At 42.0% G+C, this 21,334-nt stretch overlaps 1 protein-coding gene across 8 annotated transcripts in view; it reads right to left on the reverse strand.

The window, feature by feature from the left end:
* Positions 1-21,334, reverse strand: part of tbc1d1 (TBC1 (tre-2/USP6, BUB2, cdc16) domain family, member 1) — a 92,873-nt gene that overhangs the window by 36,207 nt on the left and 35,332 nt on the right. For 6 of the 8 annotated variants that reach the window (XM_088623899.1, XM_088623877.1, XM_088623886.1 and 3 more), the window contains 12 exons: positions 19,430-19,951; positions 13,936-14,025; positions 12,572-12,676; positions 10,600-10,732; positions 10,026-10,117; positions 8,014-8,130; positions 6,570-6,689; positions 6,319-6,411; positions 5,146-5,408; positions 3,356-3,514; positions 1,998-2,126; positions 904-1,043 (listed from right to left, as the gene is read on the reverse strand). In XM_088623899.1, coding sequence (XP_088480025.1) covers positions 904-1,043; positions 1,998-2,126; positions 3,356-3,514; positions 5,146-5,408; positions 6,319-6,411; positions 6,570-6,689; positions 8,014-8,130; positions 10,026-10,117; positions 10,600-10,732; positions 12,572-12,676; positions 13,936-14,025; positions 19,430-19,951 — 1,963 coding nt within the window. The remainder of the gene's footprint in view (positions 1-903; positions 1,044-1,997; positions 2,127-3,355; positions 3,515-5,145; positions 5,409-6,318; positions 6,412-6,569; positions 6,690-8,013; positions 8,131-10,025; positions 10,118-10,599; positions 10,733-12,571; positions 12,677-13,935; positions 14,026-19,429; positions 19,952-21,334) is intronic. The other 2 variants (XM_088623916.1, XM_088623926.1) reach the window with 2 other exon arrangements.

The following is a 21,334-nucleotide window of genomic DNA, read 5'->3' on the forward strand; positions in this document are numbered from 1 at the left end:
GTTGCTGAAGGCTGTTCAAGCCGTCCAACCTTATTCAAAACAGACATACCCCGCCTCTATAAAACAATATTTTTATTGAGTAAAGACTCAGTTAACAGTTCTGTCCCTTTCAATAGAAAGGAACAGAATTCCATGGAAGAGGATTTCGCACTGCAAAAGAACAACAGGAGACACTAAGTATGTACTCATCCCTCGATTTCCAAACACTAAGTTCACAAAACCTTGTTGCAAGTACCAGCTTCGTTTCACACAGGTACGAAGGTACAAAGAGACTTTCACCACAACCAAGGTGCGTCCTTTGCAGCCACACGAAAAAAGTTATCTATAGTGTGAACTCCCACAGCATAGTTCCTCAATGCGTCTGCATTCTACAATTTTATACATCTTATTTATCTTATTAACTACTGTACTGGAGCAAATATGGTAATTAACTTTCACAAACCAGCAAAAGTGTTCTTACTTTGATGATTCATTGCTCTGTTAGCATAAAAATAAGTATTATTGGGTGATATTATAGAGTTCAGAAACAAACCGGAAGCTTTTGCATGTAAACGAATGGGTTTTTACACCTTACAAACTTATACGCCTTCCAAAAAGTTTTGGAATCGTTTCTGTGGATTGAGGAAAGGGTGATATCAAGCGTCAAAAAGAAACTCTGCTTAGAAATGCAACAAATTCAGAAAGAAATGTACAGGTCTTCTGTCCAGACCCAACCCGCTGATCTCGGTGAGGCGCCGTGGTTCCTGATCTGTCACTGATGGCTGTAAGATCTTGGCCAGGTTAGAAATCGCAGGGTGTGAGTGCCATTTTTAACAACACATACGCTGCCTGGGTATGAACAGTGACGGATTTGTTCTGCTGCTTGGCTGTACAAAAACAACGGCAGCACTGGCGAAGCCTTACCATCGTATCGTCCGGAGGAGTCGCAGCTCTTCTGTGGTGTGGCCACTCGCAAGAAGATCTGTTGCCGCCAAGAGTGCCTGCGGATCCTCATGGGGCTGTCGGAGCCATCGCGTCCTGGGCTGGACCTGATGTCCAGGTCACTGCAACAAGAAGCAGAATCTGAACCCTGGGGGCTCACCAGCAGCCCTAGCTGGACAAACTGGGCAATGATGGAGAGTCAATTCAGCTGTGAACACAGGACGCGACAAGGTCATCTGGAAACCAGGAACAAAACGCCTTTGTTGTCCCTTGCTCCCCCTACTTCACCACCCATTGCCCCTTCCTGGACGGTTTTTAATTATCCACAATAAAACTACAATCTCTACGGCAGACGAACTCTTAAAGCTCAATCGTGAACGGCACAGAGACTTCTGTCACAAGTTTGGATTTCCAGGACTGTCTCGGTTTCAACTATTCGCAAGAGTTAATGTTTGCCCGAGAACCCTGCCCAGCGACTGGGTCAGATTTTATAAGAAAAAAACAGAGCTTGAGCCTAATCCATCAAGGCAGAGACGCAATAAGCTGAGAAAACATGTCTTTGAACTGTGGGAGAAACATACACATGGGGGGAGTGGACCTGAGGAAAACATGCAGACTCCACCCTGAAGGCACAGAATCTAGCGTTAGACTAAGAACTGCAAGACGGCCCCCATACTGCCTTACTTCATACTCATTTGATCAATGTACTCATGGATTTCTCTTTTGGTGCGTTTCATTCTTTGACATTTAAGTGGTTTCTCCTATAATTGAGGGAACGCCTTGGCTAGGTCACTTGTACATTGATGAGCGATCTCTGGTCCCTCCAGAAAGCAAATCTAACATGTTAGACCTTCAAAATAATTAGTGGTTAAAGAACTGAAAATAACAGAAACAGATTAAACTGCACCATTAAGTGTACTCAGAATGGACAGACACCTCAGAACCAGGAGTCAGCATCCATTTTATTTTCAGAGGCACCAAGTAGAGAGCACACGGGAGAGAGTTTAGATACAACCCATAAGGAGATCCAAAGGAGTTGTATTCTCCACGAAGGCTGTTTCAATCAGCTCCCATACCTTTTCTTCTTCTTAAAGTCACAGGGCTTGTTCTCATCTACCGGAGCCAGAAATTTCAGAAAGTTGGGAACAGAGGAGGAGGAGTGCAGCCGAGCACGCAGGCCGGTAAGGTGAGAGGTGCTGAGAGCACTGGTGGAGAGAGCGCAGGTCAGAAAGACAGAGTCGCACGAGGAAGACAGGCTCAGAGAGCAGAGCAGACATTCTGTGCATCACTTTTCATGCAGGAGTGAAGTCCGAAATACCAGCCCTGCTCCTCAGAAGAGATGGAGGCTATTGAAGGTGACCTGTTCTTTACTGCACACGTAAACACTGTAAGAGACATGTTGGCGCATGATGGCTTTTGTTTAATGTGGAATGGGATAAAAACCTGAATTTTCAAAAAAATAAAAACAGCAATGTCCTTAATAGTTTTTTCTTCTAAATTGCAATGCCAGTAGTGATTTTTCTGTTCAAATTATGTTTTAATAACAGATTTTAATGTATTGCTTAGCTTACAGAAACTCCTAAAAGGTATTAGGTGGAATGGTGGAGGTATGAAAATGTCAAAAAAAAAAACTGAGATGGATGTGCAATGGAAAATCATCACCTATCTAGACATATCTAGACTTGGGGAAGATCAATGTGAAAAGGGAACTCAGTTGAAAGAGTGTTGATGCAGTTATTTTCTTCTTTCAGTCGTTTAAAGCGAAAAGCTGCTTATTGTGATAATTTGCAATAACACAGTTAAGACTGGAAAATATGCAAGTTCTCCTGTCATTTTTGTGCATTGAAACCATCTAATTTTCTTAAAGCTTCCTGTGCTGCCAGAAGTGCCCATTGGTTTCACTCCTGATTTCAGCATTTTAAAAGACAGAGAACATCTAAACAGAAAATGAAGGCTCTCAGTTGTTAACTATCAATTGAGAACGTGTATACTACAATAACATGTATTGGGAGCCATATAATACAACAGAGTAACAATGTGTTACATGTATACCTCGGTGTACATCAATTGGAAATTGGAATTATAATGCTCCAAGTTTTGTTCTGCACGCGCAAGAACATCTTTAACTGTACAAAGTCTTGCAATCTTTTAATCCATCTTTGTTCATTCCCTGCACACCGCAACTATCTGAATGCAGCAGAAAAATCACACAAAAAAGTTGTCTAATCCAGGGAACAGTTTTTCAGACTTGAAATACATGATGTGTTTTGACAGCTGGGTAGTAATACTCAAGACAGCATGTAAAGCTTTTGCTGTACAGCCTAGACAATTGGCATCAGACAGCCAATTTTAGCTAGTCGTAAAAAGCCGTATATCTCTTCTGAAAAGAGGGGTGAGAAGGACAGGCATCTAGACTACTGGCGAGCAGTCTCACCTCCTCTTCAACATGCGCCCAGTTTGCTCCCCGCCAGTACTCTGCTTTAGGGATTTGAAAAAGTTGGGGGAGGAAACGGAAGGCATCAGGTGTGCCGGAGGTGAGGGCGGAGGTGGTGGAGCACAGTGGTTCTTCTCTTCAGCGTCTGGTATGTTCAAGCTAACAGCCCCCAGCAATTCAGAGAGGGAGGAAAACCACACAAGGTTTAGAAGCCTAGGAAACATGCAGAGCTGTTGCGAAAAACAGAAAACGTTCAGACAGGAGAAGGTGGCGTGACACAACAAAGAAGAAATTTCATTGTAGAAGCGCAAGACATGAATGTAGAAAGTATTTCTGTTTTCAAAGATGGCAATAAAAAGATGACTGTTCAATCTACTGTGTTGTGGAAACACCTCCACTGCCATTTATACCCTGATGGTCCAATGGCTTATTTTCCATAGATCAATACTTATTACTTATTGTACATCCCTGTTTCACTGCTAATCTGCATATCCCTTGATGCCTACTTGCACAATTTTTCCACAATTAGAATTCAGAATGACTCACAAACATGAGTTTCTATGAATTTTTCCTTGGGATGTCCTATAAAGCACAGGAGACTCATGTTTCAGAGAAATTACCACCCCTCATTCACCATCTGGACAACAAGCTGGGGTTGATACATTTTAGATCTCTTGACTTGACATGTTCTAAAGAGCATTTAGTGAGAAATACGTTTCTGTGTTTTCAATCACATAACACTAGGTACGGCCACACAGAAAAGAACACAAGGAATGTGGGATTTGTAAATAAATGGGTGGTGATATTTATTCTGTTGAGGTGAGGAGCAAGCTGTAAATTAAAGGATAGCCTATCTTGTATAAATCAGTTGTCCTTGTTCTTTACCCTCAGACTTTCCCTGCATGTATGAAAAGGTGTACTGACAGGAAAACTGAGAGGCCAAGACTTTTCTCCAATTAACATCTTATTACTGTACAAAATTGCAGAAACTACTTTACTAGAACAGTTACTCCTCTCAAGCTCACGTTCTGTTCTATGAGGAAATACAGAAAAATTTGAAAAATTCACTAGAACATTTACTGCCACTTTCCGGAATGAGGGAGTTTAAGCTGCATCTACAACTGATTACAGTAATGGAACAGGTAAAAGTTGATTCCACGCTGAAAGGAAAAGAAAAGAGACAACGTTTTGGCTGTGGAGCCTTCTTCGGGTGTGTAACTTTTTTCTTCTCCTTTCAGCGTGGAATCAACTTTTACCCGTTCCTTTGCAGCCTACGCATGCTGACACAGCTCCCTGCTCAAACTAACAGTAATGCATGGAAAATGACTGAATGGTAGTGCCAAACTACAGACACCTGACCACAAGGGGTCACTCGTGAGTGCGGCACCAATGGTCTACTACACCCAAGGCAACCCCAAACGCGCCCGGTCAGTCATGTACCGATTCTCTGAGTCTCTAACCACAGCTGGCTAGTGGCTTGGATCGGAACCAGCAACCTCCAGGCTCAAGGTCCCATCCTGCTTCTTCAGGAGATTTTAAGAGAAGGGCCGGATTCTAATTTCTGGCCTGAGAACCCCTGTCCAGGCTCAGACCTCATAAGATCGGGCTTTGCGGGAAGATTTTGCCATGGCAACATGGAGGAACCCTTTTTGTGGCAGGGATGTTTTGACAAAAAGGTAGTTCTACCCCCCTTTACCGTTTCCCCAAAAGCTGGACAAAGGGAGGTCGCGCCGCGTATTGCGACCGAGCTGTGGGAACGGAGGCCACCCTGGCCTTTCGGGGGCCCGTACTTGCGCTGGTGGGGCGTCTCGGTGCCGACGGAGTGGTGCCTCAGGAGCTTGGGCTTGGCCACGCTGGGGGACTCCTCCAGGGCCTGCGAGAGCGGCTGGTGGGAGGCGGGCAGGTGGCTGAAGGTGTTGGCCCTGCGCCTGAACGCCAGCCTCTGCAGGTCGGGGGAGGGGCTCTCCAGGAGCTTGAGGTCCCCCGTGGAGCTGTGGGCCTTCAGCGGGCTGGCCGCCACCGGCGTCACCGTCGCTTCAGAGAGCGAGGGCTCCTGAGGGCCGAACATCACCACAGACTATTAGGAGGCGGCAGCGACAGCGGAGACGGAAGAGCCACAGTAAATGAACGAAGGGACCAGATAATGAATTTAAAGCTGGACTCGAAGGAGAAACAAGAACTGCAGTGGCTGTTCAGAACCAGATCAACATTTCAACACTTAGAGGACTGTGGGAGAAACAGTAGGATTTGGTAGGAATACTGGGAACTAACAAATAACAGGTAGTAATGTGGCAATTATGCTATAGCCTAGTCAGCTACCTGCTATATATATATACACACATTCTCAAAATGATACAAGGTATACCAGTTTCTTGACAGGACTATCCTCTGCATTAGAGAAGCCAATGGTTATGGTCTGTGACCCATAAGAACAGGATCAAGACTCTGCTTTTACTAGGTTTGCCCGAGATGCACCCTAGCCTGGAACAAATCAAATAGGAAAAATTCCAGGTACTGTGCCAGCAGATCCTGAAACAAGCATGCCTTAAAAACACAGGATCCTCAGCCAAACAGGACTACTTCTGGGTAACAGTCCGAGTTACACAAAATGTAACACAGACTGTTTTACAGAAATGAACAGAAAAGGATGGTACTCACAATCCTTTAACTCTTTTTATGAACACTTTGCAAAAAAATAACGATTGTGAGTGCTATGCTTTTCATCATTCTCAGTAGCTCTTGCCATTTGAGGATCTAGCACCCATTACACATAATCGGAATCGCACCGAGCCGAGGACGCTCAGAAACACACTTTTATAAGCTCTTACAGAAGCCCGCACCCAGCTATGAACTGGCAGTGGCTTACTTAAGTGTTGCAGCAAATGAAAAGTGACATGAAAAATCGACTGAATTCATAAAGATGGAAGCACCGGAAACCCCAATGCAGAGGACTATCCACTCACCCTGCTGTTGCTGCTCAGTGTCGTAAAAGAGGAAGAGCTGCCAGCTTCTACACTCTCGAAGCTCTCCTTCTGACCTCTGTACCTGCTGTTTCCCTAGGAGGAAGCAACAACCCAGTTAGTTGATTCACAGTGTTAACACTCACTGGCCACTCACAGAGACAAGGTGACCGCCACCCAATGTCAGGCCCGCTGGTGAAACAGAATCAGAATGAAACCCAAGACACCTGCAGCACACTGTCTCCGAAATTTACCTTCCAGATGCCCTCCAGAGACTCCGTCAGAGACTTCTTGGCCCGGGACTTCAGCTGTTCCAGGCGGATCCGACTGCTGCTCATCTCAGTGGGCGGATCTTCTGGCACATTCTGCGACGAATGAAAATTATTATCATTAGAAAATAAGAGAAAGAATTCTTTTCTCTTTTAGATATTTAGATGTATTTTTCCCCAATCCCCCTACACAACTCCCCAGGATCCTTCCAGCTATTGTCTGGCATAAAACTGAAAAATGTATACAAACTAAAGCAGAACAATTTTACAATAACATAGAAAACAAGTTGGAAAAAAACAGTAAAATGATTGACAGCAGCTGAAATGCATGATGTTAAAAAAAAAGAGAAACAGCTGAGACTTTCTTCATTGATATTCAAGATTGAGGCAAAAAAAGTGTTTAGCAGTATTGGCAGAAACCATGTGATGCCATTAAAGAATTTGTGGGAGATTTGACTATAGAATTAATAAACATGCAAAAACAACATTCTGAGAATATGAAAAAATAATGGTTAGTACTTTGCCAGATAAAACTAAAAGATATTAGCAGTGAAATCACTTTAATCACTCTGCATAGGATAGCGTGGAGGATAGCTCTGTGGCTAAGGATCTGTGCCTGTGGCTGGAAGGTTGCCGGTTCAATCCCATGACCAGCAGAGGAATCCTACTCCGTTGGGCCCCTGAGCCCTTGAACCCTGAGCAAGGCCCTTAACCCCAGCTGCTCCAGGGGCGCCGTATAAATAGCAGACCCTGCGCTCTGACCCCAAGCTTCTCTCTCTCCCCGTCTGTGGGCCTGTGTGTCTCATGGAGAGCAAGCTGGGGTATGCGAAAAGACAAATTCCTAATGCAAGAAATTGTATATGGCTAATAAAGTGATCTTATCTTATTGTTAAAGAGCAGCAAAGCTGATGAATCTAGATCACACTAGGACTGTCACAGAGCATCTGCCCAAACATTTCTGCTCCTTCCCATGGGACTATAAGACAGGAACTCCAGCTCAATCATTTTTATTTTTTTTAAATTAAGAACGAAGCATTCCTTTCTTTATTTTTAATGGGTTCATTGGTGTTCTTGGGTGATGAAAGAATTAACATGCCCAAAGAGATATTTCTCTAACCTCTTCGCTTAATAGCTCTCCTCCCTGCTCTTATGTACTAGCGATTTGTGAAAGCACCCAGTGGCAATTTGGTGCCCAGTGCACAATAAAAAAATCTATTGTATGCATTCCCACACTGAGGTCAATATTAGGCGGAAGTAATCATTTTTTGAGGCTGCAGCAGATTGCAGGACTGAAGGTGATGCCGCGCTTTTATCCTTTAATCTATTGAATTCTGCAAGGCAGAAGCACATAACTCTCAGAGATGGTGTGAGGAGCGCTGTTCCTCTTGTGTGATTCTAGCAGACCCTCAGAGCTCCTCCAGGCACTAACCTGCTTCAAATCCCCATTATTGCTGTGCACATGGGTCCTCTGTCTCTCCTCATAGAGCAACCTCAAGTTTGACATCACCAGCTCGTTTTCCTCCTGCTCGGACTTTGGTCTCGCTTTCTGAAGAGGAAAGACAACACAATTAATCCTGCGTGCTGTTTGGTGTGACCGAACCGTACACAAAAATGGTCACTCTCGGTAATGTGCCGAATGCACATTAGATAGATAGATAGATAAGACCTTATTGATCCCAAAGGGGAATTAAAAGTCCCTTTTAATTCATTAACTCATTAGCTGTATAGAATTAAAACCTAAACACGGTACACACCTCAGAAGATTTGTAACTTTTTGTTCATTTTCTTTATCTTTTATCTTTATCATTTCCTATCTGAAAAATTAACATAATCTTGCCATTTCACAACCAGAGTCACTTTCAAAGCTTTTTGTTAAACCACACTCTTTTTAAATACGTTTTAAATGCTTAGAAATGAAACACTGACAAAACATTCCCCCCCCCCCCAGCTCACCACTGGGGCAAAACCCTCTAATCAGGGCCTACCCAAAACTGATCAGTACCCTTACTATATATTTAATATTTTTTACTTTGTTTCGAATAAATGCATCTTTTTTTGTTTGAAGAACCTGAAGTGTGCCAGTCTCCTCTAGAGGTCACTGTTGCTCTTCATTGCCCTGCCATCACACAGCTGTTAATACCCCAGAATACCACCCTCGCTGCATTACTTAGCCTAACCAAATGGTCAGGCCTGGGTGAAGTTCCCCTCCACTTCAGCTGCTTTTCAAAAACATCATCTGTCCATGATCAGAAAGCCACCCATTGCTGGAAAGGTTGGTGGCAACACGAAACCTATCACTGAAACACACGGCACAAGGCAGGACGTGCACTGAAGGACACGCGCACACACACACAGGCGCATTTTAGAGCCGCCAGTTGATCTAGCCAGCACCTGGAGAGAACACACACAGACGTGGCGATAACTTGCAAACTCCGCACAGATGGATGTCCCAGGCCAGACTCAATCCCCAAGACTCAACCTGTGTGGTAGTAGTGCTGCAAGCAAGATCATGCTGTATACAATTAAAAATGGACACCCCACGATCGCATGATTGACTGCACTGCGAACGGGCAGGTTGCGTGTCTTGCACGGCGCCACAAGTATGGAGAAGCAAACAGAGCTGGCTCTCTTCAAAGCCTGGTCCCTGCATGTTTTACGCGGGACTAACATCTCTTCAATCAGCAGGGGGAGTTCTCAAGACCCGGAGCCTGATGTTGCAGCCCCTGACAGACAATTACAGGAAGGGAGAGGTCAATCCAGTTGTCGCTGGGGCCCTTTCTGCTGGGGTTTCTTTCTTGCCATACTTCCTGCCTTTGAAGCGGTAATCAACTGTCATTAAGCCCCTGTGCTCCCTTTCTAATGTGCAGAATGTGGGATAAGTATTAACAGTGATAGAAGCTCAGGCATTTTTACAACATACAGTAACAAACGCTGTATTGAGATTCATTTTATCTGTGCTAAATGTAACCGAAAAACAAGTTTCACTTGGAAAACGTTTTCACAGCTCTTTGTTCGAATTTAAAACGGATCTAAACAAAGTGAAGACTCTTTCAGCTTCGCCAACAAAAAGCAAATGAATTAAAAATTAAAATCAGACTTGGCTGGTACCAAATAAGCACTTGCACAAGTGGTGCTGTTTAAAATGGGGATGATTAAAAACTATTCCAATTGTGTTTTAGTGCAATGGATGCCATCTCCCCACCACACATCAACAATCTCGAAAAAGGGCGATTGAAGGTACAGAGGAAAAAACTGAACTCAGGTTTGATAGTGTCTCCTGGACATTTTAGATAGGAGTCAAACTTTGGTTCAAATCCTGTTAAAAATGAGTTAATAACATGAAAATGAAAATATCAAAACCAAGCTGCATACGAGACCTCTGAAAATTTGACACTAATTCAAACCTGAGCTATCAAACTGTGTGCAAACCACAAACCTCACCTGAGTTCTTTCAAAGATCGATGCCTGATCCTTGTTGTTCAGTGTTGCGACATGTTTCTGCAGTTCAAGCTTGGCTTTGGATGGATGAAGACCTAATCAGTTGAGAAGAGATTTTGAAATTTACGAATTAAATCAAGCAGGACCAGAACACTGATATAATATTCCGACTGTCCTACAAAATCCACGGCGCAAAGTTATCCTGAAATCTGAAAAAAAAAATGGAAATTGGCTGATAAACTCTTAAATAAAGGAAAAGGAAACAGTCTTAAAATATTTTAGAATCACTAACACTTACAGTAAATAAAACTTTCCAATACTCATTATTTGTAACCCAATACAGCCCCTGTTTCCTGTACTTCAACCAGCTTTTTGCCTTTGTAACTTAGAACAGCACATGCATCAAAGAAAAATCACGTGGTGTCTACTAACTGAGCCGCTGCTTGGTATTTGTGAAAGCGCTAATTCAGTCTTTTTCTCCCAGGAGGGCTGTTTGGCTATATTCATTTTCAACTCTTTGCAAAGCTTGGAGGGAAGTCTGGGCCTCTTCCTGGGTTTCCTGGGCCGACGTCATTACCCTCTATCCTCGCGCACAGCCTGTGGAGGTGCTGCATGGGACAGCTGGCGCACTGCGGGGCCTGCGTCCTGGAACTCTGCTGCCCGGCCGCCACGCTGAACGCCTGCTTCAGGGTCAGCATGATCTCGTCCACCTGCAGCACGGGGACACAAACGCCTTCACGGGCTGCGCAAAGACGCCCCGGGCCGGAGGAACTCTCCCTCCACAAATTCTCAAAAACCCCCCAAAAGGTGCTGAACTGAAAATACTGCGTTCTTGAGCCTGATACAAGTGGAATCTGGCTTATTTTGATCATTTGATCCTATTTTGCTTTGTTGATGGCATTATGGGATATGTGTGAATTATAGTACGCGTGTGTGCCAGTCATAGATATGTTATGCAAAGGAATAAGTAATAGGTTTATTTCATAGCTAAAAGAGAAGAGTGAAAACACAACGTTTCGCTGTGAAGTCTTCGTCAGGTGTGAGCATAGGTATAGCTATGTTACTGCTTGTAAGATGCCTTGGCCACACCAAGAAATATTCAAGATGAAGTGCACGTAATACTGAAAACTGATAGATTAATATCCAAATATATAGATAAATAGATTACATTTGTGTACTCTCCAGATCCTCATCAAAATTTTAAAAGACACTAGGAGACAGTGTCACTATACAAGCCCTGTAACATGGTTTGTACACGAATAAAGGAGGTTCAGCTGAGCTGCGGTTCATTCGGCTGTGCCTGCCCGGTGGAACTCATTGGCCGAAAGCCCAGCATGTGGGATGTCCAAGATTCCATTCCTGTGACTGGCAGGTACTGCAAGTCTGTCAGTTACATGGCCGCCTGGTGCATAGTTTTACCATAATGCTGAAGAGATTTTCTCCATTGTGCATGGAAGCTTCAATTATAAAATTACTATTTTGCATCTTGGGATTGTTGATTTTAGGCCCCCGCATCTCAGTTTCGCTGTGATTTATGGGACTATCGTGAGATGTTCCTTCTGATCACATCCTGACTTTACACCAGCACATCTGCTCTGCTGCGGACTGAAACAGCTTCACTTCTGCGCACATCATTCAAGATGGAGAATACGCCCTAAAGCTCAATGAACATTTTACTTTCACTGGTTTGGCAGTTCTCCACGTCAGTGTGGTCAAGGTCCCTAGGCTGACAATCAGGCTTTTATTTAATTAAAAAAGATGAATGTTCTTCAGAGAATAACAACTAACGATGGTCCAAAAACAGGCGGGCAGTTTTCAGACATTTTTACACATGAAAAAAGAATGCTATTTAAAGCATTCTTTTTACAATGATAATGAAGTCTATATGGTATGATGAAAAGCAATGCAAATGATGAAAAACTGGAGATGTTTGCTTTTAACAACACCCAACACGGATATTTCACACCAACTGACAACAGTAATCACAAGAAGGATTCTGAGATTCATAATAGCGTGTTTTAAAAATTAAAAGTGTAGTTTAATTCCTGGCATATCTCTTTAAGTGACTTCAAAAGGGCAGCTAGTTGATTTAGAACAAGGAAATTTGATCCACATGCAGCTCAGACTGTGGGGGGCCCATTGAATGATGTTGGTACCACAGCTGGTTCTACATTGGCTTATATTATCACCATCTATGTCCATGATGGAGGATATGAGAAAAAGCCTTTGCTGGGGTATATGGGCAGTATCCATTGAATCCTGGTTTCCATGGTGTCATTCCTAGGTGACCTCTAATTCATTGCTACTGCTACACAGTACAAGGTTTTCACAATACAGCTGCCTGAATTGGTCAGCACACTTTGCAAGTTCCCTGTGTATTTCATAAGTAAAACTGTACAATGCACATCCTATCAAGATCCTATCAACTCGCATGTCTTCACGAAAAAGAACATGTCATGTTTCGCATTGGTTGCCTTGCACTGCGGTACACAAAACACTGGTCAATTTAATTCAGGCGTGTTGTCCAGATGGCCAGCGTGATCTCTTACCAGTGCTTCATTGGTACACTGGAACACATAACAGACAAACTGGCAGGTCCCGTTTTCTAAAGACTCCCTGCAGATGAATCCAAAGTGGTCCACATGCCGAATTCCCTGTGGCGGGGAAAAGGAAAGTCCTTCATCACTACCAGAAGTGAACCAACCTTGGTCTCGGAGAGTCTCAAGCCCAGAATCAAGTCCTTAACATAAGTCATCTTCAGTTGGCTATTGTTATATGAAGATAAGGAACCCTTGTTTAAGCAGATGATCAATTAAACAATTAGTTCAATGGAGAGAAACACTGGTCCTTGAGGGCAGAAAGATATTCTGACTTTGATTCTAAATGATCTCAAAACTACTTAATCGAAACACCCCCCATGACCATAAATAACCATAGGCTGAATTGTTCCAGGCCTTTAAAAGTAGCCTCTAAGTCATCAACTTATAAAACCTGCTGAACGTGGACTCTGCAGAATCTGAGATTGACCCTCCTGCTTTACAGAAAGGGTGACCAGCCAGACCCTGCAAGTCTAGCAGGCTTTCTACTGTATGGATCCTTTAAATGTCCTCCTTGAACACCTGAAGGCTTGTGACACACATTACTCTTAATTAAATCATTACCTTTGGTTTTAAGCTGTTCATTGAGTCCTTAAACCCCAAAAGCTTCTGGCACTACAGCTGCTGAAGAGCAGAGTTGGATAATCAGGTTACAGAGAGCCCTGATTTTCCTGATAAATGCCTATAGAACAAGTTATTCCTGCCTGAAACTCAAGGTTCTGATCTCTGCTGGAATGAAAACAAGTAAGTCCTGGATGAAGACTCTACTTCACAGAATCAGCATTTCCACCTTAGAACTAGTTTAACATTAACATTAACCTGGTTAGTTTAACATTAACCAGTACCCTAAATCAGGATGTGATTAAATGGGATCCTTTAATAGTGTTTCAGTTTCAAAAACTGAAAATTTCCCCCTTTGCGTGTTCACAGGCAGTGTTTTAAGTTTGTTTGCAGGTTCACATGTTGTGGTTGTCTATAGCCAGCAGGTGTCTCCATTACTTAACCCACCAAACAAGACAATTTCACCACCAGACATTAATGCTTAAGATTTGTCAGTATAAAACGATGACCAAGAAGACAGGGATGAGATGACAAGCAGACCCATCCAGCATAAGCATGAATGAACTGATCTCAGCACAGATATCAGGTTTGTAAACTAGGCTTGCGTTTTATCTAGAGGTATTGGAGAAGCTTGGAAGGCAAACATGAGGGTGAGATTAATCCTGTGTGCATGAGAAACAACAACAACCATAACAATAATAACAAAACTACTACTATTGAAGTAGCAGTAGTATTATAAATACAGGATTACGTACCTGAGAACAGAAGGAGATTTCTCTGAAGCTTTTTTCTATGGCAACTTTCTTTGTATCTGGACTCACGATGAAGATTTGGGACTGGCCAATCTGCAACAAATCAAATGACAATTCCCTGAGAGACAGAAAGCACTCAGTGTTTATCAAATTATGACACCTCTAATGTCTGTAAAACAGATCATGGTTCCCACTTTTTGGAAGATCCATAAGAACCTAAAGGTTATAATCAAGAAGAGGACATTCGGCCCATTTAGTAGTAAGTGGTAAACTGATTAAAAGTTTATCCAGCTGTTTCTTGAACGAAGCCCGAGTATTGGGCTTCAACAACAGGGCTGAGCTGCTCATTCTTTGCACCTATATCCTGTTAGGTAAAGAAGTGACTCCTCTTCTTGGTTTTAAACGCACTTTTCTGTTCTTTCTGCTTATACCCTCTGGTTTATGTTTCACTGTTTATCTGGAACAGTTCCCTTGGTTAACACACAATAAACAGAAGTGGTTACCAAAGAGGGGTTTCCACATTATTGTTTTATTTCAAAACATGTATGTTTCTTTATGAATTTTAAGTTTCTCCCGAATCCGACATTGAAAGAAAACCATCCTATATCCATAGTCGGTACCCTAGAGGCTTGTGGCTTCAGCAACCAACACTTTAACCAACTCTGAAAAGGTCAGCTGGCACGGTGAGGACTCTTGGCCTTAAACTTGGTCTGAACCCATTGGGTTTTTGTCCTTCTTGCAGCCAAGAGGGACAGAACGGCCAAGAAAAACTGATCTTCTGCACTCTAGAAGAAAACTCTGCAATTAGAAATTGTATACCTGGACTACAGCATTTTGATCTTAGACTCCACTGACCACGACCCAGCTACAGAAAAGTATTTTGAGGAAAAAAAAGTGTTTGACACCATCAGGCTCTGTTCTCTGTAGCATCTGGTAGACAACCAACATCAGGACTCACTCTCGCTTTCCTTGTCTCAGCTTGTTGTACCTGTGCTTGGTCATCATCACTGTTGATTCATCAGTTAAAATCTAAGATTTTTTTTAAAAATCAGAACCTTTGGCATGGTTTAAATTTATATTTTGCTGATTTCTACAGAAACACTGTTCTAAATGACAGAAGAAAATTAGTCATTTAAAAATATATAACGATGGCATTGATTTTCAAGAGGGCACAGACTGACTTTTCCTTTAACACCACATATACTATAGCTTGTGGAAAATTTCAAGAAAAGTGTTTCAATTGCCAGAAAAAAATTTCAAAGATAAACATAAAAAATAATGGCATTTTAAATAATGTCTTTACAAACGCATCAGGCTACTTTTTAACTGCAATATGAGAACTGTTGGTGTTTCAACAGCAGTACACTGGATTCAAAGTTCAAGAGTTTTCCTGGTTTAGGGCACTTTAAATTCAAGGTTAAATGTTTGCAAGACATGGTTTTGGCTTCCTACAGCTGATAATGGAAAGAAATGAGTAACTGTAGCAGAGAGATCAACAGCACAGAACAGCGTATCTATACCTGAGCGTCACCATTCTGGAAACCAGAAAGTGTTATCATCATACAGATTACTGTTTTGCAGAATCAAGGGACTGAAGTATCACTTTCTGAATAACCGAAAGCTTGTGTTCATCACACAGAAAACTCGATGAAGTGATTTTTAGGTCCCCTCTGTTGAAATGTTCTGAAATGTGTTCTTATTGATTGGCTGCGTGATACAAGAAATCTTCCCCATCTCCACTTCTAGTATTTGTTTCTTTAAAAAATGCAAAACATTTTGTAATTACCTGATGGATCTTGTTCCATTCTAAGAACCTGCTGGGGCTTGACCTCCTTATGTGCTGTATAGCCACCCTGTGAACCTTTTTAATTTACAGCTGAGCTTGCAACCCTGTTTACTTACCCTATTTATTAAATTGTTAACTATAGATACCTTTTTTGATGATAGATGGTTTTGCCTTAAATATTTCCCTTCCATTTCCTACCACTTTATCCAACACAGGGTTGCCAGAGCCTATCATACCATGCAACAACCACAAGGCAGGATACACCCTGGATGGGACGCCAGTCCATCACAGAAATGCCTCCCTTCTAGAAGCTAATTCCTCTACAGGCAAGTGGTGAGCTAATTTATTCAGTCTCAGTCACTGCTTTCTGACTTTCTGTGCAGGGCTTTCTCACACCCACACAGGTACATCTTTTCCAGAAAATCAGAAAGCTCTTTTCGACCAATTCAGACACAATCGCAAAGCATATAAGGCTAGATGATAGCGAAATACTGTCAATATGGCATACACCTCCTAATCTTGCAGTTATCACCTTGCAGCCTGAACTCTCTCCTGAAATCTCAGAAGCTAAGCCTTGTTAGCAAAGGAGCTGTTCGCATCGGTCCAAAATGTCCAAACTAACACTGAAGTATGGTGGCATTGACACTGATGTCAGAGGTACTGTCCTTCAGATTTGACATGAATGTCACCGTTTCCAGAAGACTTTGGCATTAAAGATGCCATAACACTGTTCAAATGAGCAGGGGTGTTAACCCTAGTCTCCTGGCCAAATTCCACTCTGGGATTGAACCGTCTGGCCAATCTCACCAGTTATTCAAATGGTGAAGCCATTTCTTCTTGCTCCACCTAATCTCCTGCTTCATTTAGTTTATACACTATATAAATATACTGAAAATATAAATATGCATATAAAACAAAACTAAAATAAAAAAGGATTTTATTACATCGTAGTTACCTGCTAGTTTATTACCAATTCATTGGGCTGATACATTAATCAAACTACATTTGCACCCATTTATACAGGTGGGCATTTGACTGGAGCAATTCGGGTGGCACACCTTGTTCAAGGCTATAACACAGCCATGCACACCTTTCCAGAGAAAGAGTTATTTTTTATAGGAAGGTTCTGCAAAGTGCTGACAGTTAATCAAAAGAACAGAAAAAGCTATTCAACGCAACAAAATTAGCTTTAACACTAGGACTTGGCTGCCTGATCCTGTAATCATACCTACTCCCTGTGTAAAAAGTGGTTCCTATTTTTAGTCCTAAAACATACCAGTTCTTAAACACGGAAGCGCATTCACTATCTGTGCTTTCATAATTGTTTTCCCAAGTCACAGGTAATTTAAGAAACCTGAAATATGTTTCGCTTACTCTGGTTGCTTAGAACATCCAACACTTCATTAACACACAGACAATGTGGGGAAACAATTAAAAAGAAGCAGAATATTAGTATTTATAGCTAAAAGAATAACATTTAAATCAAGAGATGTAATCTTCACACTGTACAATACAGTATTAAGACTTTTTAGAATATTGTGTATAGTTTTGCTAGCAACTTTACAAAAACAATACTACTCTGGAATCAGTCCATCCAGAGAAGAGAAACCAGGCTTCAACGAATGTCCTACACTGAGACACTAAAAGAAGTGAATGTTTTAATCCGGAACAAAGGAGACTACAAGTGGACCTCATTCAATTATTCAGAATTGTCAAGAGAAATGAGAAAAGATATCTCAATTGACTTATTCAAAATCAACACTGAAGCACGATGAAACTACAGGGATTACATTATACACTGATAACAGGAGCGGTTTCTTTTCAGAAAGGGAGGTGGAAGTAGGAGTAACCACCCAGACATGTTGTTCAAATTAATATCAAGAAACAGCTGGATGAGGTCCTCAGATCAATTGGCTACTAAAAACCATATAAGCTAAGCGGTTCAAATGGCCTCCCTCATTTGTAACCATTCCTATGATCCCCTGTTCTTAATGGGACTGAGTAGTTAACACTGAATATTTCAGACTGGCTGCAAGTTAACAATCACACTAATCACAGAGGCAGGGGCTACAGTAAGCAATACAGGCAAAAGAAGGACAACACAGAGCAATTTCTCAAACGAATCCCCAAGGAGAGATCTACAAGTGAAGAGCTGTGGCAAAAAACTTTCTCAAAGGCCCACGTCATGTACTATGGATATTTTTGTACTGTCTCTTTCGTTTCAATGCTTTTTTTATAGGTTTGAGAAAAGTCCCAGGACAGACCTCCCACATTCAACTTCTAAATGAGCAAACAAACTTAAGCAGAAGAAAAATAAACTGCGCCATTCCTACAGTAAAAAATACCAACTGTCACAAAAATCAACAAATTTAGACTAACCATGATTGGAAAAGACTCATCCCATTTCCTTCAGCTCACACTTAAGTTACTGAAAGACTCTTATTGTGTCCTGAAATCACAAGACTTACCCATTTATTACATTCCTATTTCAACAATTATGTGCACAGAGGTACAAAAGGCAGACTTTAATCAGTTCAACAACTGTTAATAATTGAATACAAAATAATCACAGAAGAAGGCTGATATCCTGCAAATCCTGGTTTTGTGACCTATGGAAGACCTAAATGTCCTGTATCCTTGCAGGACATTCCAAATGCAACCACTGCCTCCGCAAATTGAGGTTGAATAGACTAAAGTTTCTCCCACCAAAACATTGATCATGTTATGAGCAACCTCAAATACAGATGATTCATCATGGGCTTCAATCCAATACATTCAACATTACCAGATGACACTCTACAAAACCTGCATATTATCTTAAAATTGCTGTTCACTGGGCCATGTGAAAGAATACTGGAAAATGCAAATCGTTCTCATGCCATTGCAAAAATGGTTGTTTCAGAACTCATTTTGCCATTACTGTTCAATGGACCAGACCCTACAGAAAGATGAACTAGCAGTGTCCCAGTAAGAACGCTGCTACAGTATACTTAGTCAGAAGGCCATAACATACAGTACTCCTGTGGAAAGAACAACTGATTCCAGAAGAATTAGCAACTGGTTTCTAATAGTCTGAACTAGTTTACATTTCATTTGAAATCTACTAGTATTTCAAATATTACCAGAAGTGATGCTGCAATATACTGGACTTGGTTTGAAATGTTCTGAAATGGATGGAACTGGTGACCAGTAAATTTCAAGGGTGCAGCTAGATCTGACATACTGTATAGATGCCGCTACCAGTCCCTTTTGAATGCTGCAGGTTTTGAAAAGGAGGACATTACCCATCCAGTCCAAAAGTACATATTTAAAATGACAAATTTAAGCAATTTACAAGGTTCACCAATAGTTTATTCTTGTGCTGCACAGTCGAAGTGTGAACATGGGGTAAGAACAACACATAATAATTACTTTGGATAATTAACTAAACAAACCATCAGAATCACCTGAATTAACTCAAAAGAGACGATGATTATAGTCAGTGAAGTCATTAGGTTTCTGGTAGGGTTCTTAGACATGATAGTTAATTGAATCGACCTATTTTGCAACAAACATACTGCCATAATGAAAGTGAGGCACCTCTGTGTGTATACAAGAACTCCCTCTGCTGAAACATTTTCTTCACAGTACGCCTATAAGTCTGGTTCTGGGATGGACTTTCCTCTATACCTCTACGATTTAGTCATAGCAAGCATAAAGGAAACCGATTACCGTAAACAGCATAGTTCTGTTTTCCTGGATGTTTGTGGGCTGAACACCACAGGGTCCATTCATATTCCTCTTCTGCAGCTCTGGAGAAATGCCATTCTCATCTAGCGCTTGCAGGGATGGAAGACTCGCCTCTGTTCTGAAGAACACAGTCCGCTGGCAGCTCTGATTGGCCGAACTGAAGTCACCTGACTTGCTGCCTTCCTCCTCATTGGCCGAGGACGCGAAGAACAGGGAGCGCTTGACGCGCGCCGAAGAGGAGCCCGCGGAGGAAGTGGCGGGGCTGCCCGGCTCGGATCCGGCCCCCCCTGCCTCCTCCTCCGCGGAGCGGAGGTGATTGAATTTCTCGATGCACTCATCGATCAGCGCCGGCGGGGCTTTCTTGTGAGCCACCGCCACTCGCCCGCAGAACAGGACTTCGAACTTCTTGGCGAAGGCGTCGTCGGGGTCGTGGAGCCGGGGCTGAGCCTCCTCCTGCCGGGCGTTCTTCCCGGCCTGACGGAGGGTGCTGATGATCTCGGGAACCTGTGGGGGCACCAAACCAACACCAGAAGACAATTAACATACAGCGGTTAATTACTAAAAAACAATAACTTACAAAGGAAGGCCTCTTGGCCTGCCAGGCCTCTTTGGTTACTTGTAGCTTTATGCTCTAAGGGTGTCATCGAGCCCTTCCTTTGGAAAAAATCCAAAATAATCACCTTCCACAAAGCTGCCAGGGAGTCTATTCCAAACACTTTCAAATCGTTGTGTAAAGAAGTGCCACCTACTTAAACCGGCACTGAACATCCTTTCCTTGTTCTGCCGTTTCCTCATCGAGATTGCAGTAGCCTACTTGTTGAGATGATATATGTTGCTTTCTTCCAGAAATTCCAAATTTCAGGAAGAAGCAACATTTTCAAGTTCTAACTACTGCTTCAGTGTCAGATCTAAAGTGCACCTCCAGGAAGACAGACAGACCAGTGTCTGTGGCTGGGGCTTTTGTAGGGTGTTGTAAATCCAGCTTGTTTTAAACGTGACACTTTGTGATGGCCTTTTAGATGTGGTATCATCATGCTGAACAGATTTTCAGATTCTCAAAAACAGCAAGGTCTCACTTTTTACTTTATTGGTAGATTTTTTTTTTCCCCTAAGCTTTTGATTTTCTATTAGACAGAATGGTTGAATTATTTGAAATACTTTTTGATTGACCTTACACACAGTCGTTCTCTTAAAATCATGCTGAGAGACAGAGCTGACCGGACTTATACTCTGAGACAGAATGAAATGGGTTGTCAGTAAGGTCTGTAATGTAGCATAAAGCTGGAGTTTCTCTCGTTCACCGACACGTACTTGTAATCAACACACTGGCACACGGATCACAAAACGCTCAAGGCAGGATTACAGAGCACTTACATAAACCTTAGGACTTTAAAATGTAAAATAAAACATCCCCTTTCTCCATCATAAACAAACTGTTTACTAAAATATTTGTCCTGTCTTTATTGTTTATTGCATTGGAAATGTTTTGCAATATTTTAATTTTATTGTTTTTTAACCACAGGGATAATGATTTGCACAGCTATAACATACTTCAACTTGAATTATGTTTGTTATGTAATTGTAGATGAAAGTTCAATGTTAATGTGTAGTCTCAATAAACTGAGCTTAATACGCCCATACCTTCTATCATTGTGCTGCTCTTAGAAATCCATATTTCTTGTTAGCCAAGCTTTAACTTGTATGCACGTACTGAGTATTAAAATTGCTTCAAATTAAAATTGCTTCAAACATCCAGGCAGGCCTTAAAAACCATTTGGCATAAATACTCAGATATGGAAAATCTGAAGTACCTCCCATGTGACAATGTGCATTCAGCCATAACATGACATTCACTGCTGCTATCCAAAGGCTTTACAAACCTAGGCC

This window comes from Lepisosteus platostomus, chromosome 1, assembly GCF_059453375.1.
Source record: "Lepisosteus platostomus isolate fLepPlt1 chromosome 1, fLepPlt1.hap1, whole genome shotgun sequence".
NCBI classification, from domain to species: Eukaryota; Metazoa; Chordata; class Actinopteri; order Semionotiformes; family Lepisosteidae; genus Lepisosteus; species Lepisosteus platostomus.